This window comes from Callithrix jacchus, chromosome 14 (assembly GCF_049354715.1).
Source record: "Callithrix jacchus isolate 240 chromosome 14, calJac240_pri, whole genome shotgun sequence".
NCBI lineage: Eukaryota > Metazoa > Chordata > Mammalia > Primates > Cebidae > Callithrix > Callithrix jacchus.
The window spans coordinates 95231645-95258704 of record NC_133515.1 but is presented as its reverse complement, the minus strand read 5'-3'; the positions used below and the strand labels follow the sequence as shown (position 1 = coordinate 95258704).

General features: G+C 39.2%; 1 protein-coding gene across 6 annotated transcripts in view; it reads right to left on the bottom strand.

The window, feature by feature from the left end:
• The window catches only part of WDR35 (WD repeat domain 35), a 72959-nt gene extending 46684 nt beyond the window's left edge, over positions 1-26275 (bottom strand). For 3 of the 6 annotated variants that reach the window (XM_035273138.3, XM_035273140.3, XM_078348446.1), the window contains exons 1-8: positions 25001-25159; positions 24182-24299; positions 17009-17080; positions 15218-15310; positions 13304-13432; positions 10127-10260; positions 9072-9237; positions 8202-8347 (exon numbers count right to left, since the gene is read on the bottom strand). In XM_035273138.3, the coding sequence (XP_035129029.3) occupies positions 8202-8347; positions 9072-9237; positions 10127-10260; positions 13304-13432; positions 15218-15310; positions 17009-17080; positions 24182-24299; positions 25001-25024 (882 nt within the window). In that variant the 5' untranslated portion in view covers positions 25025-25159. Of the gene's footprint in view, positions 1-8201; positions 8348-9071; positions 9238-10126; positions 10261-13303; positions 13433-15217; positions 15311-17008; positions 17081-24181; positions 24300-25000 lie in introns of all 6 variants that reach the window. The other 3 variants (XM_035273137.3, XM_035273139.3, XM_078348445.1) reach the window with 1 other exon arrangement.
• Positions 26276-27060: the final 785 nt, after the last annotated feature.

The window sequence follows — 27060 nt, the reverse complement described above, 5'->3', positions numbered from 1 at the left end:
ATCTTTACAACAGCAGCATGACGTATTACCTTTATTTCTGAAAATAAGTAAACCGTGTCTCAGAGGCTAAATAACTTCTCTACATCAAACTACACTATGGGAAATGAATTCAATGCCAGGTCAACTTGACTATAAACCCTGTACTCTGTCAATCTCCTACCATGGCTAAAACCACAGTGCAAAAATCAGGAGTCCCTGGCCCTCACAATTCAGAAGCATATTCTTCTCTGAGGTTTTCTTAAGTTTAAATTGTTAGATAACTTCCACCCAAGTTATCTTTCCTACCTTAACAGTAACATAGATCCCAAAAAAAATTCCCCATATATTCACTCACTGAAAAAATACTGACTACTATGCCCTGAGGAATTACGCTAGATACTTTTAGTTACAGCTGGACCAAAACCCAGGTACAGTTTTCAGTTTAACACTTAACACATTGTTTTGCAAGATAAACAAACAGATTTTAGAACCCATGTTTTTCTACTTGGGGAAGCCTGAACTAACAAAAATAAGCAGATAAAACATTATGATAAATAAGGAATAAAACATTATGATAAATAAGGAAATGGCAACCAACAAAAATAACCAGTAAAGAACATGAATTAAGAAGGAGGCTCTAAATAGAGAAATCATTAGAATGCAGATTTTTAATTATTTAGGAACCTTGAAAACTATGCCTTTTTTTGCTTCACTTTTACATCTACCAGAAATATAGTTGGTTGACTGTGTACAGAGAGCACCTACTTCCTACAGTATATTCTACTGGGTAAGTTTCAAATAACTGATTCAAAAGCACCAGACGATATCATTTCTTATCCTAACAGAAACTATTAAAATACATAAAAATAATAATATTAAAACAACTGGTACAGGCTTTTATGCGGCAAAAAAAAAAAAAAAAACACTAAATATCTAGCATCGTTTGATGTAGAGAAGTTATTTAGCCTCTGAGACACGGTTTACTTATTTTCAGAAATAAAGGCAGTACGTCATGCTGCTGTTGTAAAGATTACAGGAGATTACAATGAGAATATGCCTGCGCAGTGCCTGGCATGTAGTGAAAGCTTACTCAAAGTTGGTTTTCTTCCCTTGCTGCTGCCACATCTGGCTGGTTTGTAGTTAAAGATGGCTGTATTCTCCACCTGGTGAATTTATAAAAACCAACAGGGTATCCAAAAGGGACAAAATATAGTACTGGGTTAGAAAATAAGATATTCAAAATGTATTAAGCTTAGTTATTAATAAGCTCTCACGTTCTAAATTCTTTAAAATTCACAATATGTTAATTCCCCTACTTGACATTTTCCAATGCTACTTCTGAAAATTATCTTTTAAAATTAAATTTATTAAAAATACTACTGAGAGCGGGGAGGACTCAAGATGGCGCTGTGAGAACAATCCAGGATTGAAGCTCACGGTCAATGCGCAAAGAGGGTGAGTCAGGGCCGCATTTCGAGATGGATCTTTGTTGCCCACAGAACGAGGAAATTCCTAGGTATAAAAAAGATGCGGGACGCCAGGCAGAGGTTTTGGCTGGTGCAGCCGGCAGCCGGTGCGGCGGCGGCCTGCACTGTAGCAGCACTCCACAGCACTCCGCACAAAGCGCACTGGTCTGGGTGCCCTGTTGAACCGGCAACCTGAAACTTGAGAGGGCTGAACTTGAGACTGAATGGGACTTGGACAGTGAGCCAGCCCAGGAGATTCCAGGGACACAGCGTTTGGGGTAGCGCAGTGGGACAAACAAAACGGCATTCCAAACGCTCCCAGTGGAGAGGTTCCCTGAGAGCGCAGCTCCGTGGGGGAGGGGCGTTCGCCATTACCGAGGAAAACCGCCCCTACTGAGGTACACACCCATTGCTGACGCAGCCTGCCATTGCCGAGGCAACCCGCTACAACAGAGAGACTCCACCACAGGGCGTACCCCATGGCAGCAGGGCGGAGACCGCAGCAGAAGGGCAGAGCCTGCAGCAACAGGGCGAACCTCACACCAGCAGGGCGGAGACTCGGCAGGCAAATAGTGACTAGACTGCCTCCTAGCTGGGCAGGACAGCACAACGAACACTCAAAAATAAAGCCCCAACCCCCACAGACAGAGCATCTGAGAAAAAAAGGGTTTTTTTATGAGTTCTGTTGCAGCAGAATTAAACATAGCAGCCTAACAGCTCTGAATGAACAACACAGCTCACAGCTCAGCAATTGAGCTCAATTGTACAGACTGTCTCCTCAAGCAGCTCCCTGACCCCTCTATATCCAAAAGACTGACATTTGGCATCATCCTGGGACAAAGATAGCAGAAAAAGAAACTGGTAGCATCCCTTACTGTTCCGCAGCTGCTATAGGTGCACCCCAGACAAGCAGGGCCTGGAGTGGACCTCAGCAGTCATACAGTGAAGGGGCTAGACTGGTAGAAGGAAAACCAAGTAACAGAAATACTCCATCATCAACAATCTGGGTGTCTACTCAGAGACCCAATCAAAAAGGCAGCAACTACACAGACGACAGGTGGATAAATCCACAAAGATGGGAAGAAACCAGCACAAAAAGGAGGAAAACACCCAAAACCAGAACACCTCGCCTCCTAGAAAGGACCAAAACTCCTCACCAGCAAGGGAACAAAGCTGGACAGAGAATGACTGTGACAAAATGACGGAATTAGACTTCAGAAGGTGGATAATGAGAAACTTTTGTGAGCTAAAAGAACATGTTTTAAATCAATGCAAAGAAACTAAGAACCTTGAAAAAAGATTCGAGGAAATGATAACAAGAATGGATAACTTAGAGAGGAATATGAATGAATTAAAGGAGCTGAAAAACACAATACGAGAACTTCGCGAAGCGTGCACAAGTTTCAATAGCCGAACTGACCAAGCAGAAGAAAGAATATCAGAAGTCGAAGATCAACTCAATGAAATAAAACGAGAAACCAAGATCAGAGAAAAAAGCGCAAAAAGGAACGAACAAAGTCTCCAAGAAATGTAGGACTATGTGAAGGGACCTAACCTACGTTTGATAGGCGTACCAGAATGTGATGAAGAGAATGAATCCAAGCTGGAAAATACTCTTCAGGACATTATCCAGGAAAATTTCCCCCACCTAGCAAGACAAGCCAACACTCAAATGCAGGAAATACAGATAACACCACAAAGATATTCCGCAAGAAGAGCAACCCCAAGGCACATAATCATCAGATTCAACAAGGTTGAAATAAAGGAGAAAATACTAAGGGCAGCCAGATAGAAAGGTCGGGTCACCCACAAAGAAAAGCCCATCAGACTCACAGCAGATCTCTCGGCAGAAACACTACAAGCCAGAAGAGAGTGGGGGCCAATATTCAACATCCTTAAAGAAAAGAACTTTCAACCCAGAATTTCATATCCAGCCAAACTGAGCTTCATAAGTGAAGGAAAAATAAAATCCTTTGCGAACAAGCAAGTACTCAGAGATTTTGTCACCACGAGGCCTGCTTTACAAGAGCTCCTGAAAGAGGCACTACACATAGAAAGGAACAACCAGTACCAGCCATTCCAAAATCACACTAAATGCTAAAGAGCATCACCATAATGAAGAATCTACAACAACTAACGGGCAAAACAGCCAGCTAGCATCAAAATGGCAGTATCAAATTCACACATAACAATATTAACCCTAAATGTAAATGGACTAAATGCACCAATCAAAAGACACAGACTGGCAAATTGGATAAAAATCCAAAACCCATCAGTGTGCTGTATCCAGGAAATCCATCTCACATGCAAGGATACACAAAGACTCAAAATAAAGGGATGGAGGAAGATTTACCAAGCTAATGGAAAGCAAAAAAAAAGCAGGAGTTGCAATTCTCATCTCTGATAAAATAGACTTTAAAGCAACAAAGATCAAAAGAGACAAAGAAGGCCATTACATAATGGTAAAAGGATCGATACAACAAGAAGAGCTAACGATCCTAAACATATATGGACCCAATACAGGAGCACCCAGATACATAAGGCAAGTTCTTAAGGACTTACAAAAGGACTTAGACTCTCACACAATAATAGTGGGCGACTTTAACACTCCACTGTCAATATTAGACAGATCAGCCAGACAGGAAATCAACAAGGATATCCAGGGCTTGAACTCAGACCTGGAGCAAGCAAACATGATAGACATTTACAGAACTCTCCACCCCAAATCCACAGAATATACATTCTTCTCAGCACCACATCACACCTACTCTAAAATTGACCACATAATTGGAAGTAAAGCACTGCTCAGCAAATGCAAAACAACTGAAATCATAACAAACAGCCTCTCAGACCATAGTGCAATCAAGTTAGAACTCAGAATTCAGAAACCAACCCAGAACCGCACAGCTTCATGGAAACTGAACAACTGGCTCTTGAATGTTGACTGGATAAAAAAATGAAATGAAGGCAGAAATAAAGAAGTTCTTCGAAACCAATGAGAACGAAGACACAACATGCCAGAATCTCTGGGACACATTTAAAGCAGTCTCTAGAGGAAAGTATATAGCAATAAGTGCTCATATAAGAAGAATGGAGAGATCCAAAATTGACACCCTATCATCAAAATTGAAAGAGCTAGAGGAGCAAGATAAAAAAAACTCAAAACCCAGCAGAAGACAAGAAATAACTAAGATCAGAGCTGAACTGAAGGAGATAGAGACACGAAAAACCCTTCAAAAAATCAATAAATCCAAGAGCTGGTTTTTTGAAAAGATCAACAAAATAGACAGACCACTAGCCAGATTGATTAAAAAGAAAAGAGAGAACAACCAAATAGATGCAATAAAAAATGATAAAGGGGAAATCACCACCGATTCCACAGAAATTCAAACCATCATCAGAGAATATTACAAACAACTCTATGCACATAAACTAGTAAACCTGGAAGAAATGGATAAATTCCTGGACTCCTGTGTCCTCCCAAGCCTAAACCAGGAGGAAGCTGAAACTATGAATAGACCAATAACAAGGGCAGAAGTCGAGGCAGCAATTAAGAGCCTACCACACAAAAAAAGCCCAGGTCCAGACGGGTTCCCAGCTGAATTCTACCAGACACACAAAGAGGAGCTGGTACCATTCCTTCTGAAACTATTCCAAATAATCCAAAAAGAAGGAATCCTTCCCAAATCATTTTATGAGACCAATATCATCCTGATACCAAAACCTGGCAGAGACCCAACAAGAAAAGAAAACTTCAGGCCAATATCCATGATGAACATAGATGCAAAAATCTTCAATAAAATATTGGCAAGCCGATTGCAACAGCAAATCAAAAAACTTATTCATCATGATCAAGTAGGATTCACCCTGGGGATGCAAGGCTGGTTCAACATACGCAAGTCTATAAACGTAATTCACCACATAAACAGAACCAAAAACAAAAACCACATGATTATCTCAATTGATGCAGAGAAGGCATTTGACAAAATTCAACAGCCCTTTATGCTAAAAACCCTCAATAAACTCGGTATCGATGGAACGTATCTCAAAGTAATAAAAGCTATTTATGACAAACCAACAGCCAATATCATACTGAATGGGCAAAAACTGGAAGCATTCCCTTTGAAATCTGGCACTAGACAAGGATGCCCTCTCTCACCACTCCTATTCAATATAGTACTGGAAGTTCTAGCCAGAGCAATCAGGCAAGAAAAAGAAATAAAGGGTATTCAAATAGGAAAGGTGGAAGCCAAATTGTCTCTATTTGCAGACGACATGATAGTATACCTAGAAGACCCCATCGCCTCAGCCCAAAAACTCCTGAAACTGATAAGCAACTTCAGCCAAGTCTCCGGATATAAAATCAATGTGCAAAAATCACAAGCCTTCCTCTACACCAATAACAGACTTAAAGAAAACCAAATCAAGAACGAACTACCATTCACAATTGCTACAAAAAAAATAAAATACCTTGGAATACAACTCACAAGGAACGTAAGGGACCTCTTCAAGGAAAACTACAAACCACTGCTCAACGAAATAAGAGAGGACACAAACAGATGGAGAAACATTCCATGTTCATGGTTAGGAAGAATTAATATCGTGAAATGGCTATACTGCCCAAAGTAATTTACAGAATCAACGCTATACCCATCAAGCTACCATTGACTTTCTTCACAGAACTGTAAAAAACCACCATGAACTTCATATGGAACCAAAAGAGAGCCCGCATAGCCAAGTCAATTCTAAGCAAAAAGAACACAGCGGGAGGCATCACACTACTGGATTTCAAACTATACTACAAGGCTACAGTAATCAAAACAGCATGGTACTGGTACCAAAACAGAGATATAGACCAATGGAAAAAAACAGAGGCACCGGAGGCAACACAACATATCTACAACTATACAATCTTTGATAAACCTGACAAAAACAAGCAAGGGGGAAAGGATTCCCTGTTTAACAAATGGTGTTGGGAAAACTGGCTAGCCATGTGCAGAAAGCAGAAACTGGACCCCTTCCTGACACCTTACACTAAAATTAACTCCAGATGGATTAAAGACTTAAACATAAGACCTGGCACCATAAAAACCCTAGAAGAAATTCTTGGCCAAACCATCCAGGACATCGGAGTTGGCAAGGACTTCATGAACAAAACACCAAAAGCATTGGCAACAAAAGCCAAAATAGACAAATGGGACCTAATGAAACTCCACAGTTTCTGCACGGCAAAAGAAACAGTCACTAGAGTGAATTGGCAACCAACAGAATGGGAAAAAATTTTTGCAGTTTACCCATCTGACAAAGGGCTGATATCCAGAATTTACAAAGAACTCAAACAGATTTACAGGAAAAAAACAAGCCCATTCAAAATTGGGCAAAGGATATGAACAGACACTTTACGAAAGAAGACATATATGAGGCCAACAATCAGATGAAAAAATGCTCATCGTCACTGGTCATCAGAGAGATGCAAATCAAAACCACATTGAGGTACTATCTCATGCCAGTTAGAATGGTGATCATTAAAAAATCTGGAGACAACAGATGCTGGAGAGGATGTGGAGAAAAAGGAACACTTTTACACTGTTGGTGGGTGTGTAAATTAGTTCAACCATTGTGGAAGACAGTGTGGCGATTCCTCAAGGCCTTAGAAATAGAAATTCCATTTGACCCAGCAATCCCATTACTGGGTATATATCCAAAGGACTATAAATCGTTCTACTATAAGGACACATGCACACGAATGTTCATTGCAGCACTGTTTACAATAGCAAAGACCTGGAATCAACCCAAATGCCCATCGATGATAGACTGGACTGGGAAAATGTGGCACATATACACCATGGAATATTATGCAGCAATCAGAAATGATGAGTTTTTGTCGTTTGTAGGGACATGGATGAATCTGGAGAACATCATTCTCAGCAAACTGACACAAGAACAGAAAATGAAACACCGCATATTCTCACTCATAGGCGGGTGATGAAAAATGAGAACACATGGACACTGGGAGGGGAGTACTAAACACTGGGGTCTATTGGGGGGAAAAGGGGAGGGCCAGTGGGAGGGGGAGGTAGGGAGGGATAGCCTGGGGAGAAATGCCAAATGTGGGTGAAGGGGAGAAAGGAAGCAAAACACACTGCCATGTGTGTATTTATGCAACTGTCTTGCATGTTCTGCACATGTACCCCAAAACCTAAAATGCAATAAAAAATTTAAAAAAAATACTACTGAGAAAGATAATATCTGTATGTACATTTATGAAAACAATCCTTGTATTTTAATGTAGCATCACCCAAGAATAATTACTAAATTTTCTTCAAATAATTTATTAGTTTGCAACAAATTAAAAGTATTAGAAGTTTGGAGGAAAGATAGATAGATATGTATGTTTAATATCTATATACATTTAAAATATCACATTAAAACAAAGAAAAACTCATCTGAAACAAGTATATTAAACTAAATACTATTGAAAAGCTGGCTATGAAAAGAGGCATCTATTCAGATCACGGCATGGTGATTCCTTATGTCAAACTTCTGGTTTTCTGAATGTATAAAATTGTAACTTTTATTTTATAATTATAAGATTATAAAATTCCATAATAAAATACAACAAAGATTTATACTACAAAGATAAAATGTCCCTAAAAGAAAATATGACAAGTTTACACCATGTTCTTTTTTCCCCTACCTTACTACTCACTGCACATTTAAATAGAAAGAAAGAAGATCCAATTTGAATGTATTTACCTCACCAAACGGAGTGTAAAACCGCACAATGTTGCCATCTTTGTCCTGCGTGGCTGCCTTCTGGAAGCCTGCCACAGCTAATACGCTGCCCATGTGGTTCCACTGGATGGCTACTACGTACATGTCAGTGTCAATCAAAACGGGATCTAGTTAAAAAGAGAAAAACGAGGTGACTGTGGGAAAATACTTAGCCTAGAGAACATTATAATCTTACAACAATTTTTAAATATTTTTAAAACTTTCCACATTTAAAAAAAATCATGGCTCACGCCTATAATCCCAACACTTTAGGAGGCTGAGGCAGGCAGATCACTTTAGTCCAGGAGTTCAAGATCAGCCTGGGCAACATGGCGAAACCCTGTCTCTATGAAAAATAAAAAATTAGCTAGGGGTAGTGGTGCACACCTGTAGTCCCAGCTCCTCGGGAGGCTGAGATGGGAGGATCCCTCAAGCCCGGGAAGCCAAGGCTGCAGTGAGCCAAGATCGTGCCACTGTACTCCAGCCTCGGTAACAGAGTGAGACCCTGTCACCAAAAAAAAAGTTAACAATTAGAAATTAAGACCAGGCACAGTGGGTCACGCCTGAAATCCCAGCACTTTGGGAGGCCAAGGCGAGACCATCCTGGATAACACAGTGCAACCCGGTCTCTACTAAAAATACAAAAAAATAGCCAGGCGTGGTGGCATGCACCTATAGACCCAGCTACTGGGGAGGCTGAGGCAAAATAATCACTTGAACCCAGGAGGCAGAGGTTGCAGTGAGCTGAGATTGCACCACTGCACTCCAGCCTGGGCAACAGAGTGATACTCCATCTCAAAAAAAAAAAAAATTAGAAATATAAAAATTTTTTAAAGCAGAAATATTCCTTACTTTGGTCATTCTCGTGTCTCATTATTTGGCATCTTCCATTGTCGAAGCAAACAGCAAGGCAAGGGCAATCAGGCTCCACGTAGCCTTCTGAACCATGGTACCAATGAATCCCAGCAATGCTGATAGCTCCAGTGACATTCACCAAACAACTCAGTTTCATTTTTATCTAAATAAAATTGGTTAGGTTTAATACTTTACATTTCAAAGCAGAGCAGCATAGCTACAATACTCAATAGAGCTCTGTAGGAAGAACACTGAAAACACAAACTAAAAATCAGGTTGCAAATAAAAATCTTATCACCCACTAGTATACAGACCTTGGGCAAATCAACTAAATCCCCATTTTGCCCACATGTAAAAAATGAGGATTAAAAAAATACTGAGTTTTTATGAGACTCAAATAACAAGTATATGAAAGTACTCTGAAAACAGCAAAATGTCATACAAAAGTTCAGTATTTTTCTTCCACCAGTGAGTGGATTTACTTAGTGTCCTAGCCCTTGCTAAAAAACAGAACTGCCCCATCAGTAGATCATAGATCTATTATAGCTACACCTTGCAAAGCCAGAATTTTTCTGCAGATTATGCTGCCTGAGCCTATTCTATTTTACCTTCTTTCGAGGGATTGATTTTTTCTTACAATTTAAGTCTCTCATTCTTTTTACAAACAACCATTTTTGTAGCTTGCTACAAAAATAACTTTGGTATCTAAATGTAAACTTTGGCTTGAGATACCAGAAGACACTTAAAAAACTTAAACTGCACATTGTCCTACTCATTATCCCTCTGCTTCAATGCACTGACGTCTTGTCCTTTCTACCTACCAACAAAATTGGAACTAAAAGTGACACTCTAACATGTTGCACTAATTTGCCTTGAGAAAACCAAGACTTTAATTTTAAAAAATTGTAGATGATTAGGAAAAGAAAAAATCTGAATTGAAGACTTTAATTACAGAAAGCATTGTAACAAATAAATGTGCATACAAACATGAATGACATGTACAATAATCATATAAAATTGTATAAACAAGACTGATGAATACACAGACTTACTACAAAATTCCCGAAATTGTCATAAATGTGTATTTCCCCATTTGCCATTCCAAAGAGTAAGACTTTACTGTCTGCAGACCATGATACATGGCATAGCTGTATACCCTTCAGTTCTTTTCCCCAAATACGATTGCCTAAAACAAAACATTATTAAAAGTTGTTAGAGAATCATGACCCTCGAACAACTGCTTGCAAAATCTTTGTTTTCCTAAAGGTCTCTCAAATTCCTCACAGCATTCATGCATTCATTCAATTTATTTGGTCAATAAACATTTACTGAGTGCCTATATGTGCCAAATACCTAAAGAGACATTGAAATAGCAATTCTTTCAAATTTTCTCCCCTTTCTTCTAAACTCTGACACTGGATCTCACTCCTAATTAGCAGTTGAACCCATCTTCTACTTTGGAAAGAAAATAAAAGCACCCAAAAAACAAATTCTTCATTTCCTATCTTCAGCCATTCAGAACATAACTGAATCCATGCTTACAATTTCTGCTTTGCCCTCTAATCCAAAAGAAGAGGTATTTCTCCAGGCAGATCCCTACCTAAGGCTAATTCCTCTATGTATTCTCTGATCTAATCCCTTCCTAGCTTTGCAAAGGTCTCACTTTAATGACTACTCTCATTTTCTCTTTCTCATTAAATTCTTCATTCTTTCTTGTGTGGATTTAAACACACAGATCTATTTCTCTTTGAAACCACCATCTCAAATAAAATAAAACAAAATAAACACTTTTCTTAACACCAAGTTCCCTATCTGTTTCTACCCTTCCTTTCCCAACCAAACTTCATGAAAGAATTCTTCACACCTACAGTCTCCACTTTAACTCCCACTCAACCCTTAACACGTCCCAATCTGGCTTCTGCCCCACAACTCCATTGAAACTGCCTACAACATACACTATCTGGGTGATGGTTATATGCTAATAGTCCAGAGCCAGACCTCACCAATATTCAATATATCCACATAACAAACCTGCACTTGTACCCCCTAAACCTATAAAAATAATACATAAAAGAAGAAAGCAAACCTGTTGACATCTTGATCTTGTACCTCTAGGGTCCAGAACTCTGAGAAAATAAATTTCTGTTGTTTAAAAAAGAAAGAAAGAAACTGCCTTCATGGAGGTCACTGATGGCCTGCTGCTAAAGCCAACTGATACATTTTTTTTTAACCAGTCCCTCCTTCTTGACACTCTTTTGGCTTCCATTAGCCCATATACTCCTTTATCTGCAAGACTTCTGTTTTTCAACATCCTTCTTCTGCCCATCCCTTAAATGTTGCCGACTTTTTTTTTCCCCTGAGACAGGGTCTCACTCTGTTGCCCCAGCTAGAGTGTAGTGGTAAGATCATGGCTCACTACAGCCTTGACCTCCCAGGCTCAAGTAATCCTCCCACTTTGGCCTTCGAGGTGACTGGGACTAGAGGAGTGTGCTACCACACTCAGATAATAATTTGGTTTTTAATTTTTTTATTTTTAACAGAGACAAGGTCTTGCTTTGTTGTCCAGGCTGGTCTTAACCTCCCGAGCTCAAGCAATCCTCCCACCTTGGCCTCCCAAAGTTCTGGGATTATAGGCATAAGCCACCGTGCCCAGCCTAAATGTTGATGATTCTTAACTCTAAGATGGCCCTTAATTTTGTTCAACTATTCCAAAGGTTTAAATTACCAAGCATATGCTGGTGGTTTCCAAAATTTTGTGTTCAGTACAGATGTTTTTGAGCTGCAGATATGTATGTCTAACTATGGTCTGGATATATTTGCTGGAATGGCCTATGGCATGACAAAATCAGCATATCCACATTATTTCAATGAAAGGCATTACCATCCATCCAGCTGCCCATGCTAAAAATCTGGAAACTGCCCTGGGGACTTCCATCCTCTCATCCCCAGACCTATCTATTCTGCCTCCTGAGTATATCTAAAATCTACTTACTTCCATCCCCTTTGTCATTACCTGGATGGCTGCCATCCAACGTCATCTCTCCCCTGAATTGCCAGAGAAATTTCCTGATACAGCTGCCCATTATCTTTCTTTCCTTTCTCTATTCTTTATATGTAGTACAGAGGTGTTTCTAAAGAATCTTATCTCATTCCCATTCTTAAAACTTTTCATTGGCCTCCCAAGTGCTGTTAGACTTAAGTCTAAATGCCTTAATATAATTTATAATCTGCATGATCTGGCCTCTATTTCTCTCTCTAGATTCATTACATACTACTCTTCACCTTTAGTATTATACCCTACTGATATTCACATTTTCCAATAGCCCAGACATAGCTAAGTGCAACTCCTCTGGACCTTCTCAAATGCTATTTCTTAGGGCTGAGACGTTCTATGCACTAACCTACCATATGGCTACTGCCTCAGCATCAGCATCACTTCCTCCAGGAAGCCTTTCCTGTTCCTTCCAAGTCTGCATTAGGTGGCACTTCTACATGCTCCTGTGTCTTCCCCATCTTAGCGCTTATCACAGGGTACTGTAATTGCTTGGTTACTTATGCATCTCTCCTGATCTAGGTCTGGTCATTGCTGTACCCTTAGTTCATAAAATGATACCTATTGCTGAATAGGCTCTCAGAAACATTTGTTGACTATGTAAAGTTTTACACACACACACACACACACACACACACACATACACACACAGAGAGAGAGAGAGATGAAAATTATTTTAAAACAAATTATTTCTCTATAGAGTTTCAAGTTAAAACAAAGGTGCAGACTCTCAGAAGACCCAGTTTTATCTATTACTAGAATTTGAAAAATATGGGTTTTTAAGGCTATAAACTACAACCAACAATGACATGTTCAGTTCTACTGAAAGTGACCACACACTTTTTGAAACTAAAGTCTATATATGTATACAGACTAACCAATATAAAGACAAATTACATAATGAGGCAGATATGTTTAAAATAATGCTGAAAAGTTAATTCACTTTTTTCAGTGCTACTGCAGGAAATCAAAAAATAGACTTTCCTTGAATATATATAAAAACAGATGGTTAGAACCAAAGAACAGTTCTTGAGTGTCATCGAATTGGATATCAAATATTTTCCCTTTTATGTCTATTTTTCAATCAGAATGCTAACATTTGATAATTAACTTAAATCTCTACAGAAAACTGTCAGCCAGATATCGATCTTAAGTCTATGTCTGACCAACACATTACCATCCACTGAACCAACTATCACAGCCCCATCTTCATATACAATGCAGATCTTCTGTCCATCAGCATTCCAGCTCATACTGCGAACAACTGATTTATTTCGATTGTTGATCATCTCCTCAATCCAAGTGCCTGTTTTCACAAATTTAAGAAATTACAAGTCAAAACTTTCACATCTATTAAACAGTAGCTAAAAATTGAAAGCATTCCATAAAGTACACCATGGGATAAATAACTGCAAAGTTTTCTACAACCTGAGACATTAAACTATAAAACTTCCAAATCCAACAAAAACAAAATGAAAAATTAACTTGGGCTTAACTAATCATTGCTTCAAAGATTATCATAGAAAACATAATAAATGCCCCTCCTTTGTTTCTTCTTTCTTTCTTTCCTGTCTCTTTCTGTCAATTAAAAAATAAACTTCATTTGCTTTTGCGGAGCCAAACCTACTAATCTTTCTGAAACCCTAACTTTTTCCACTTGAACAATATGGTTCAGATCATAACCAAGAAAAAAAACCCAAGTAACAATAACTTTATACGTACACATAAACTCTCCAGTGGTTAACTACAAGCATATTAAATACAACATATTAGTTACCATCATAAAGAGAATGAGGGCAAAAAATCCACAGCATATTAGGTAAAACTCTAAGCCTGCTTGAAAAACTAGTAATCAGTTTATATTACATTAATGCTACCACATCTCTAATGCTGAATGACAAAAATATTCTACTTATATGCAGGGTAGGAATGACATGTAACTTGTCTTGTAGCACAACCAAATTAGAGGCAAAAAAAAGTAGGTTGTTTTGTTTTTGTTTTTTTTAAAGGCTTTTTTATATACATACTGACATAGGGAACTCTGACCTGCAGCCAAGCAAATAATCACATAATTTGGAATAACTGGGCAGCACAGGGTAACAGAATCAAGACTGAGACCCAGAGAAGACCTGAAGACCTACCTTGGAAACAGACAAAGTTTACTCCAGTCCACTGAACTTTAACATTCTATCCCCTACACACACACAAACGCAGACATCCTTTTAAAAAATTAAAGTATTACAGCCTATCTTTAATGAAGATTTTTTCAGTGGTATGCCCTACCATTTAAAACAGCACACATGAACTAAGGTACACTTCCCTTTTGAAGATGATGACTACAGGCCTCAGGAGACCATGTATTACGAGCTGTTTTTCTGGTAAAAGTGGTATATCTAAGTTAATCCTTCCTTTATTCTCCCTCTCTCTTGTAGACAAGAGGCACAAATTGTGAACCAGTAATCAGAGTTGAGATAAAATCTATATCCATAAAAGAAAAGGAAGCTAACTGGCCCATGCAAGAAATGAATTATTGTCTTTGACTTCTTACTAAATGTGTTGTTATCTACTAACTCCAGCCACTCACTTATTCATTCATTCAACAAATATTTATTGAACGTGTACACTGTGCTATGCATTATAAAAGGCTCTACATATAAAATGATGAACCAAATAGTCATTTCCCCTTTCCCCTTAGAGCTTACAGTCTACTGAGGGACCAATATTAAATATACACTCACACACACATAAATGTAATTATAAACTGGAACTACCTAGGAAGTAATTCTTATTGGAAATCTTGGTGGGGGGAAGGAGCTATCTCAAGTAGAAGCTATTCTTCTGCTAAGAGTCTAAGTTCATTTTGGAGATAGCCAACCGTCAGCTAATTCACTTTCTTAATACAGGGTTAAAGTTAAAAATAAAAAGTGAAAAGCAGGCAGCAATAAGTCCAGAAATATCATCACTGCACAGTCAGGATGCACTCCTGCTAAGTAAAAGGGGTCTATTTTGGAGATGTTATTTACCCATCCAAATACTGTGATCCAGATGCCAACTTGTGAAAAAGGAAATAAGCTCTCCTAGTATAGTATACCTTTATAAAACATCCACACAATGATAAGCCCGTTTTCATCACTGGTAGTCAACTTCTGATACTGTTCATTCCATGTTACAACTTGAACAGAACCTAGAACATTATAAAACAATTTAGAAACTTAAAGGTTGCAATTAATTTCAAATTTATATTTTTATATGAACACCAAGATCAAGTTAAAATCAATATGGTTCCTGTACAGCTAACTAGTCTTTATTATATTCCTCAAAAATATTCATAGGATGCAGTTATTGATATCACTATTTTTCTATAACAGTGCATAATACTATTTTTCATATCTATCCTTATTTCATGCCAGTGAAGACACCTATCATGGCTAGCTACAAGAACTACCACATATCTAATGACAGAAACAAATACAAGCATGGTTTACCCAATTGGCCTGACTCCCAAAAACAATGCTGTCCAAAGGACACCATACTAAGTACTTGTTTAAGGGATTTTTGTTAATCCTTTTTGGTAGATATGCCCTATAATCTCTCTTCTGCCAACCCCTCATCCCTGTTTTCCATTCTATTAGTAAAATACTCTTAGGCATATCTTAAAGCTCTAGGGTACATGAATAATTGATGACTTTTAATTTTTTAATCCCTAAATACTTTAGTGTACATTTCCTAAGAATAAAGACATTCTCTTTCAGAATCATATTACAAATTAGGAAGTTTAACACTAATACACTATTATTATCTAACTCACAGTCCATATTCAAATGTTACCAATTGTCCAAATAATGTTCTGTATAGACACTTGTTTTTCTCATTCCAAGATCCAATCTAGGATTATACAGTGCATTTAGTTGTTATGTGTCTTCAATCTTTAGTCTTTCTTTTTTCCCCCTGAGACAGGATCTTACACTGTCACCAAGGCTGGAATGCAGTGGCACAACCATGGCTCACTGCAGCCTCAAGCACCTGGGCTCAAGGGATGCTCCCACCTCAGCCTCCCAAGTACCTGGGACTACAGGCACACAGCACCACGCCTGGTTAATTTTTTTTATTTTTGATAGAAACAGGGTCTCATTATGTTGCCAGGGTGGTTCCAAAATCCTAGCCTCAGGCAATCCTCCCACCTTGGCCTCCTAAAGTGCTTGAACTATAGATGTGAGCCACTATGCCTGGTCTCTTCAGTCTCCTTTAATCTGGAATCATAGGACAGATTCTAAAAAGGATTATTATACATATAAAACACTCATAGACAGGAGTATTTTCAATATATAAAATAACAGCTACTTTCTCCTAGATTTGTTTAAGATGTTGTTTACTCATGTAAAAGTTGAATGACTCTAAGTTATATTACTTAAGACTCAACAGAAATGATTACAAATAGCTCCCAACTTACAATGGTAATACTTAAATGATTTTTCGGTGGTGGGAATGCAATGCACATTCAGTAGTAGCCGCACATCAAGTGCCCACACAACCATTCTGTTTTTTACTTTCAGTACAGAATTCAATAAATTACATGAGATAGTAAACATTTTATTATAAAATACACTTTATGTCAGATGATTTTGCCCAACTGCAGACTAGTGTTTTCCGGGCACATTGAAGGTAAGCTAGGCCAAGCTATGATGTTCAGTAGGTTAGGTGTATTAAATGCATTTTCAGCTTCCAATGGATTTATTGGACCATATCCCCATTGTAAGTCAAAGAGCATCTGTACTTGAAATATGACCATTATTTAAAATGTTGATATTTCTGCATTAAGCAGGTACTTTCTAAATGCCTAAATACCACTCAATCATGCCTTAAAAGAAATTGCATGACTCACCACTATGACCTTCAAGATTCTGATTCATAGAAAGGTTACTTGGGGCCGCAAGACCCCTCCATTTTGTATCATCTAAAACAAAACAAAACAAACTACTATGTTAAATATCTAAAAGTGACATAGTATAAGACTTTGACATTTTTTTGTATTCTTGGGCAGTATTAATCATTTTTTTAAGTATATCTCATTCTGATTTATTTTTCTCATGGTACAAATATGAACAGTAACCTATACCTCTTGCAAAAATATTCTCGTAAAATAAAACAAAATATATAAATGAACATTGTTTACTCATACATTAAATATATTAATAATCATCACTGCTTCTTATTCCTTTCCAAAAGACCACAAATAGAAATATTTATGGACCACAGACTGAAAACTCTACAGCTTACAAGGGATCAAAACAACATAGAATTTGAAATGAGTTTTTACTAGATTACACAGAATCTTATATCCACTCATGTATTCATTCATTCAACAAATGTATATTGAATGTGAAATGTTTATTATAAAAGGTTCTCTGTATAAAATGACAAACAAAATAGTCATTTCCCCTTTCTCCTCAGAGCTTACAGTCTGAAGGACCAATATTAAATACACACTCACACCCCCATAAATGTAACTATAAACTGGGAACATGAAGGCATAATAAGAAACAGCAACAGAAGTGACTTAATTATAGATTGACGGGGAACCAGGGAAAGCTTTCAGAAGACCTGATACCCAAGCTGGGCTGGTAAACTGGAGATAGCCAGGAAAGGCAAAGAAAGAAGGGGAGTAGTTCAGGCTAGGACACAGCAATGCAAAGGCTCTGAGGTAGGCACTTAGAACCCTTGACAAACTCTAAGAAGGCCTATTTGGACAAACAGGGGAGAAAATTGCATTAAACAAGCCTGGAGTGATAGGCACAGGAAAAATGATGAAGTATTTGTAGAAAACAATAAGAATTTGAGATTTTATCGAAAGTGTAATGAAAACCTCTAAAGACATCTTAAAAAATTATCCTACAGAGCATAATGTTAAAATGTCATCTCAATAAATTAATCTTTGCTTAGAAATCTGTTACACATAAAACATAGCATTTAAAACTTTCATTTGAAATACAAATTTTATGAAGATTTTAAGAATTGTGAGAATGGGAATTATTCCAATGCTAAAGAAAATTCTACTTTCACATAGCAAGTATCTTAAAATATTATGAAAAATATTCTTTTTCTGAAAACAGTCAGGAAAAAATATCTCATTTCCTCTAAAATCACTAGTTTTAATTACCCAGTTGTTGTTTTCTTAACCCAAGAGTACACGCGTACAATTTAACAATGCAATCATCTGTCAAACAATTAAGATTAAATGTTGCCAACACACACGAGGCTGAACATGATTTTTTTAAACATAGGGTTCTTTCACTCATTTAATCTTTTAAAAATTTTACAACACCCTTTATTATAATATTCTAAAATATTTGGTCGAAACAATTTTCTTAACTTCTAGCATTGAAAAATCCATTCTTCTGGTGTCACTGTAACCAAACTAAGTGAAATGGGTGATATGCGATTTAAATGGACCACCCATGTTTTCTCTCTGTTGGACTGTAAGGTAGGGCACTCTTGACAAAATACATGCTGACAGTTAAGAACAGGCTTTGAAATTCAGTTTGATGTACTGAACAAATATCATCCACATCTGAAAAGGTCTCTTGTTGGCAGCAACTCCATAACTTGATCTTGTACAAAATATTCATAAAACCCACCTGAAAGTTCTCAGATGTCTATAAAAAAGCCAAAAGATTTAAATGATGTAGAGTAAAGCCAGCAATAATATCCCAAGATTCCATTCGTTACATTACTAGACTCCAGACAGCCAATAAGGTAATGAAACCAAACTGGTATGTGAACAAAAATCTGGTAATACTGACATAAATCTTCTAAAAGCACATACCAGTAACCCTTGGATTTAAAAGGCCTGTTGAAAGAGGATACCAAAATATAATGCATTTTAAACTCATGTAAAGGAATTTCAGAATGAAATCAGCTATTCCAATAACCCAAAGAACATCAAAAAGTCCAAAGAAGTCTTTTAAAAGATTAAGGTGTAATAAAGCGACTGAAAGTAGAAGGTATGATATAGAAGAACAGAAGACCCTGCTAATCACACCAGTAACCAAGCACACTAAATCTCTAAGAGCCTTTCTCTTAGAAAAGCATGACTGACAATGCTTTTGTTTGCATTCACAGAAGTTGTCAGCAGCCCAATATCAAAAGAAATTCCTGTTACGTGCTGCACAATAAGCTTGAAAACTAGAATCAAAATATAAAGAAGACTGTTTTGCAACACATAAGGATAATACAATTCTGAGGAGATGGTACCATATTCTCCAGACTCTCTGGCAGGGTCACCTGGTTCCCTTGCTTCTCTGTGTGAATGACTGACTGCAAAGGACTATGGACGCATCCGTGGGTATAGCTATGGACACCTTACCTGAGATTTCTGGTCAATCTTGTTGTCCTGGGCATACTGGAAGATTGAGGCAATGTCACTGCCCACAGGTCCTGGAAAACTGAGCAGGCAGCTACAGCTGGCTTGCATGGCCCGAAATACGTTTTCCCTGTTGCAAATGTATGCTTTCAGGGCTCTCTACTCTCATGAGGATGAGAGAATGGAGGCCTTGGCAGTCGTAGCAGGAAAAGCAAGAAATGCCAGCTCAATTCTAGTCAGGGACATCACCCTCAAACCCTACCACAAGCAGCTCCAACCCAGGGTCATCACCCTCAATTCCTACCATAAGCAGCTCCAAACCAGGGTCATCACCCTCAATCCCTACCACCAGCAACTCCAACCCAGGGTCATCACCCTCAATTCCTACCATAAGCAGCTCCAAACCAGGGTCATCACCCTCAATCCCTACCACCAGCAACTCCAACCCAGGGTCATCACCCTCAATCCCTAACATAAGCAGCTCCAACCCAGGGTCATTACCCTCGAATCCTAACGCAAGCAGCTCCAAACCAAGGTCATCACCCTCAATCCCTAACACAAGCAGCTCCAAACCAGGATCATCACCCTCAAGCCCTAATGCAAGCAGCTCCAACCCAGGGTCATCACCCTCAATCCCTAACACAAGCAGCTCCAACCCAGGGTCATCACCCTCAATTCCTAACACAAGCAGCTCCAAACCAAGGTCATCACCCTCAATCCCTAACACAAGCAGCTCCAACCCAGGGTCATCACCCTCAATCCCTAACACAAGCAGCTCCAAACCAGGGTCATCACCCTCAATTCCTAACGCAAGCAGCTCCAACTCAGGGTCATCACCCTCAATCCCTAACACAAGCAGCTCCAAACCAGGGTTGTCCCTCAATCCCTACCACAAGCAGCTCCAACCCACAGTCATCACCCTCAAACCCTACCACAAGCAGCTCCAACCCACAGTCATCACCCTCAATCCTTACCACAAGCAGCTCCAAGCCAGGGTCATCACCTTTAAACCCTACCACAAGCAACTCCAACCCAGACTGTCAGCCCTTTAAAAACCTTTTGGCAAGGAAATGATATCATCTGGTCCCTTTAAAAAAAATGACACTGGCTAGAGTGTCAAGAACAATTAAGAGTAAGCAAGAGACAATGGAAGGAGAAAAACTGATTCTCACAATAGACCAAGTGAGGGATGATGGTAGCTGGAGCTATAGAGAGAGTATGGGAGACAAAGGAAAGGATGGGTTCAAGATATGCTTTTGAGACAAAAGCAACAGGATTGCTGATGCAGATGCTGTTAAGGGAGGAAAAGAGAAGATTTCCAGCTTGAGCAAATGCGTGAAATTGAGACATTTTGCTGAAATGGAGAGAACTGAAAGAAGAGATTTGGAAGAACATCAAGAGTTCAGTTTTGAACAGTTTAAGTATGAAATGCCTGTGAAAGACTCCAGTGGAGACACCCAAGTCTGAAAAATCGGGACTGGACTGGAGATATAAATGTGGGGCTCTTCACCCCATACCACAGATGACATTTGAGGGCAAGAGAATAAAAGAATAAATACAGAAAGCAAGTGACTAGAGAGCCCAGAAGCAAGTTCTTAGGAATTCTAACAGAAGAGGGAAGTCTAGCAAAGAGACTGAGGACTGACCAGAGAAGGAGGAGAGAAAGTAGTATGTTTAAACATAACAATAACTTAAACATTTTGAATTCTCCTGTCTTGAAAAACAATGTTTCGAGTCAAATCCCGATGAGTCAATAAAAGCTGTCCATTAGTTTTAGAACATGAAAGTCACTGGTGAGGGAGAGAAAAAGAGAGAGGACTGATATTGAAAGGAAAAAGAGAGGATAAATTAGCAGAGAGAGGTAACCTGAGGAGGTGAGGGGAGATGAGTTCCAGCAAAACACTAGAAGCTGGCCTGTGGGAGAAGTAAACCTGATATAAAAAGACGGACTGCTGGTTCCAGCTCCTTTCCTCCTAAAGCAAGGGACTGAAAACTGGAAATGCAACTTGGTACAAACTTCTACACATACTAGAAACCTGTACAAATGTACAGACTCTTTGATCCAGTGAATGCCATTTCTAGAGATTTATCCTAGAAAGTCTTAACAACTTATGCAAAGATTTGGATACAAAGATACCGCTGCTTTAATAGTAAAAATGCAGAGACATCTAAATGTCCAGTACTAGAACTGGTTAAGCAAAGTATAATATATTAACACCAATATAATGAAATACTAAATAGACATTTAAAATTATGCCAGAAGATGATTTCTTGATGTAAAGGATTGCTGTTCTATATTGCTGTAGCCGAGCTATAAAACATTATACTTAGAATGGTGCATCTCTAGCACAACACAGTGCTTGAGGTGAAGCAGGCATGCGGTATCTATGATTGTTACTGGAGGGCTCTGCTGAATCACTATTTGTATCAAATACAATATATTGATCTTGTTAGAATCTCCCAGTCATATTTCTCATATCTAACTCTTCCAGCACAATTCATAATCATTATTAAGTTCCAAAACAAACACATTACTCCATTTTCCAAACCTCCCAAGAACCGATTTCCCATCTTGCTCACTAATGTCAAAGAATACTCTAGCCACAGCTCATCAAAAGGACAGAGTAGAAAAAGCAGTATGCTTTTTTTAAAAAAAAGCCTTCAACATTAAACAAAATGAACGCATTTCTTAATGTATTTTAAAACTTGCTACATACTGTAATATACATAATGTATATACAGACACACACACACATATATATATACATTTAAGAAACTTTCTTTTAATACAGTTTTAAAAACTAAAGCACTGACAGATTGAACTATAAAACAGCATAAGCCAAACCTTAATTGGTACTTAAGTATTTATCTTCCAAATCTGCCTTTTATTTCATAAAATTAACCTACCACAGCAAAACAATTACTATCTTCTTTACTTAGGCTGTCTACTAGCCCTTTATGTAGTGGTTAAAAACAAGGATTTGAATGTGAAACAAACTTAGTTTCACATCCTTACTCTACCACTTACTGGCTGTGTGACCTAGTACAATTATTAACTGCTCAGAGGCTCAGTTTTCTCACCTAGAACACCTACTGCTCAAGATCTTCATTGTGAAGTCAAACAAGATTGTGAAGGTTAAACATCCAAGTATATGGAAAACCGTCAGTAAGTACTTATTACTCATATAACATTCAAAGCTGTAAGGTAATGCTATTCAAAGTGGGGTCTAAGGACCAGCAACTCAGCATCACTAAAAATGGAAATTCTCAGGTCTCATTCAGGGTCTTTGGTTGTGGGGTAGAGCTCGGAATCCATCTTAACCACTCCTTCCAGTGATTCTTATACCTAACACAGTTTGAGAAGCAAGGTTGTAAGGAATACAAAAATGTAATTCAGTTTAATCCCCTACATTTTCATTTTAAGGAAGAGTAAACAAAAGTAGTAAAATCCTCAGCTACTCGTTGAAAGTCACTCAGTAGTCCTGTGGCAGAGCTGAGATTTAACTCCAATTACCCTATCTAGATCTTCAATCTAGCACAGCAGTAGTGAGGCTAAAGAAGTGGGAAGCGGCCGGGCATGGTGGCTCACGCCTGTAATCCCAGCACTTTGGGAGGCCCAGGCGGGTGGATCACGAGGTCAAGAGATCGAGACCATCCAGGTCAACATGGTGAAACCCCATCTCTACTAAAAATACAAAAATTAGCTGGGCATGGTGGCGCGTGCCTGTAATCCCAGCTATTCAGGAGAATTGCCTGAACCCAGGAGGCAGAGGTTGCGGTGAGCTGAGATCGTGCCATTGCACTCCAGCCTGGGTAACAAGAGCAAAACTCCGTCTCAAAAAAAAAAAAAAAGAGAGAGAGAGAGAGAGAGAGAGAAGTGGGAAGCTGTTTGTTGTGATTCCAGAGCACTAGATAAAGAAAGAACTCAAGCTGCATAGACAAGAGACCTACTAATAAAAACGTAAAACATATCCCATTTTCTGTTTTTGGACACTAGGGGAATAATCACTAATGCATCTGATAAGCAGAAAGGATGACATAGATGTGTAAATAATCTGCCAAATTTTCTTTCTTTTTTTTTTTTTTTGAGACGGAGTCTCGCTCTGTTACTCAGGCTGGAGTGCAGTGGCGCGATCTCGGCTCGAGTGATTCTCCTGTCTCAGTCTTCAGAGTAGCTGGGATTACAGACGCCCACCACCACGCCCAGCTAATTTGATGTATTTTTAGTAGAGACGTGGTTTCACCATGTTGGTCAGGCTGATGATCTCCAACACCTGACCTCGTGATCCGCCCAACCTCAACTTCCCAAAGTTCTGGGATTACAGGCATCAGCCACCGTGCCCAGCCAATCTGCCAGATTTTCTTACTGCAATGTTGACTCACACAATTTTTATTAGACTTCTAGTAATGTAGTACACCAATTAGACATAGCATAACACAGTGACTTATTTTCATTCTTCATTATTTTTCATTGTCCATTAAGAACTCAGCAAAAATCATCTGATGTTTACATTCAACGTTATCTGAACTTTATTGCAAACATACTCCAGGAAAATTCCATTAAATGTTTAGGTGGTTTTCCCTTTAAAATAATCGGAATTGCATATCGACAGATACCATGAGTAAATCGCACTGAACAAATAACACTAGCCAATTTTCTACCAATTTCAAATATGTGCGCTTGCATTCATTTACCTGTCTGTGTCTCTAATTTCAAAACCTTCAGTAATCCACCTTCACCACCGCATGCTATGAACCCTTGTTCTTTGTTCCAGGATATACACTTCAGCTTCACCTTATCGGGAATGGCTATCTGTAAAAGCAACCACAGCCAGACTAACAACTTTCGAAGGAGTTGGGAAGTAAGTCTACAGAAAGCTGAAGAAAATCTTCCAAGAAGAAAAACGGACGGCATTGCAGACAAAAAAGTGAGCTGTTGTGAAAATGAGCATGGTCCCCTGGACTGACCCGGGTTCTACCATTTGGGAAAGAGGAAAAGAAGTGCACAGAAGAGAAGATTAATGACTGTGGAGGAAGCCAACGTTAGAGTCACAGGATGGATTTTTTAAAAGGCAGGGTGGGGACAGGGTATAAATACCACCCGTCCCTATTCCTTTTCACACACACAATACTTAGGCTATCCTATTGTTACTTCTTTTCTCTTCCCCAACGGCTCCTAGTGATCCAAAGAGTTTATAAATCACGTGGATCAGCAACAAGTGGAAGAGGAAAGATAGGGTAGCACGTGTCGATTTATCCCGGAGCCACCCAAAAGGACCTAGCCAGGGGCAGGGAGAGTGCTGCGATTGGGCTGCAGGCTCAGCCAAGACCTGGTCCGGGCTCTGAGAACCGCAGGAGGAGGTCGGAGGCTGGACCCGGCGGGAAGGATGGCTGCGGGATGGCGAAGCCGCGATCGGGACTCCGTGAAGCCGCAGGGCTTCTTGGGAAGGCAGCGGGAATCGCTGCAGGCTGCGGGAATAGCGGAGAAACGATGACACCCCTCGGGAAACTCACTTTCTTGGTCAGGTAGAAGAACATCGTGGAACCTCCTTAGAGGGTCACGGTGGCCGCTAAAGCCCGCGACAAGTAATGGTTCTACGCCTCCAATCGTGAGTAGCCGCAGCTCCGGAAAGCTCCCGTCGCCCTGGCAACCTCTGCTTCCCGGTTGCATCCGGGGCGCCGCGGGACACTTCCGGTGACGCCCTCGCACCGGGCACCCGCGTAGTGCGCCTGCGCGGACGTCGTTGGGTTTGTGGGCGCGGGGCGCAGGGCGGTAGCTGGGGTTGTCACGTCCCGTCCCCAGACTTCTGCGCCTTTCTGCTCTCCGCGAGAAGCTGGGTGGCGACCTATCACCGCCTGCCGTGCGCTCGCCCCCTGCGCCCTGTCCCATGGTCCCTTCCCGCCCTACCTCCCGCCGTACACCTCTGATGGTTACGATGGAGCCGCATCTCAGGTGTCAGTACTATAAACCTAGGAGGAAAGGCGCCCTTTCGAATAAGAGCAAATGATTTAATATTTTGTAAGCCCCAAAGTTCCAGCATTCTTGAAAGAGAAAAGCCATGTACAGTATTTGATAGGCTGACGCTATGGGTCGGATGAAAGTGCAAATGTGCGTACTGAGATCTTGCAAACCTCTGTGTCTTTGGGGATTCGGGAACCCTCTGGAGCAATTTAGGAATTGGAGATTTTGTTTATTCTGCTTGTTTTGACATTTTTTTAACAGTTTAAGCTATCACCGCAACCCCGAGGGTCCTCTTAAAAGGAATTTGTATAAACTTTAGGTAATTATAGCGTACAATTGCTATTGGGCATAGCCTCCTGTTTTACAATATTTGAGCGTTTGGTGTTTTCTCATCTAGAGTCGACTGTTATATATTCTCTTATTTTTCTTACCTTATTTCTTTCTTCGTTCTCCTTTGTCCTTTTTGAATGCCTGAGAGTTAGAAAGCCTCAAAATCTAAGGCATAGGGCAGAAATCCAAGTAGAACCACTCTCATGAAATTGTTTGGTCTCAACCATGTTTTTATTTATTTCTGGTTTTCTCTTTTGCCATAATCTAGCATGTAATTTAGGCATCAGTAGTTAATTTCCCCACTTGGAGTCTTTTCCCATCTCAGGCCAAAAAAAAAAGGTTCCAATCCTTTGACCTGGGTGATTTGCCTCACCCAGCACAATCTATTACAGAACTGACAATAGTTCCTAGTACCTGTCCTAGAGAATCTAAACTCCATCCAGAATCAGATCTTCCTTCAATCCTAGATGTTTTCACAAGGGAGCCCCCACCTTAAGTAAGCCAATGTGCTTTCTGCAGGGCAAAATTCCATCAGGCTCTGCTTCACAAGCTGCTTTATATATTCAGTGATGGTCCTAGCCTCTTAACAGACGAGTTGTGCTTAGCCAACCAGCACAAATTAGTCTCCCTGAGGAATTCTTTCCAAACTTAGTTCAATCCTATTCAGATAATACCGGTGTTTTCCATTGTCTGTGTATCTATTTAAGATACATTGGCCTCTGCCCATAGGCTCCCTATACTGGACGCATGAGACAAATTAGTATTATCTAATCCAGGAGTTTCCAATAAGCTGGTCAGGACATGATTAGTTGAAGCTAAGTGAAACTCACCTCTCTTTAAATATCTTTCCCTTCTTGCTCATGAACTCCCATTTATTCCTTTATACCACCATTTCTCTGTGGTATATTAATATGTATGTACTGATTTTGGGGTCAAACAAGTATGGAAAATACTACTGTAACTCTATGTCATGCCCTTTCAAAACTTTTGAAAAGTAACAATATATGTTTTATATAATATATATTTCCTTTGTGTATTTCGTTTTTGTTCCTTAAAGTTTATATTTTATATTTACATCAGTAGATTATATGTACTTTTCAGAAGCTTGTATTAATGTAAAGTTCATCATTATTTAACTAAATTTAGATAATTTTATATTAAAGCCTTTCTGTTGAACCTGAACTTACACTTTTAGCCTAAAGAGTGTGAGATTAAACTATAGGAAGAGTATCAAATTTCTGTCTTTTGATAAGAAACTGTTGAATATCAAAATAATTGTTAA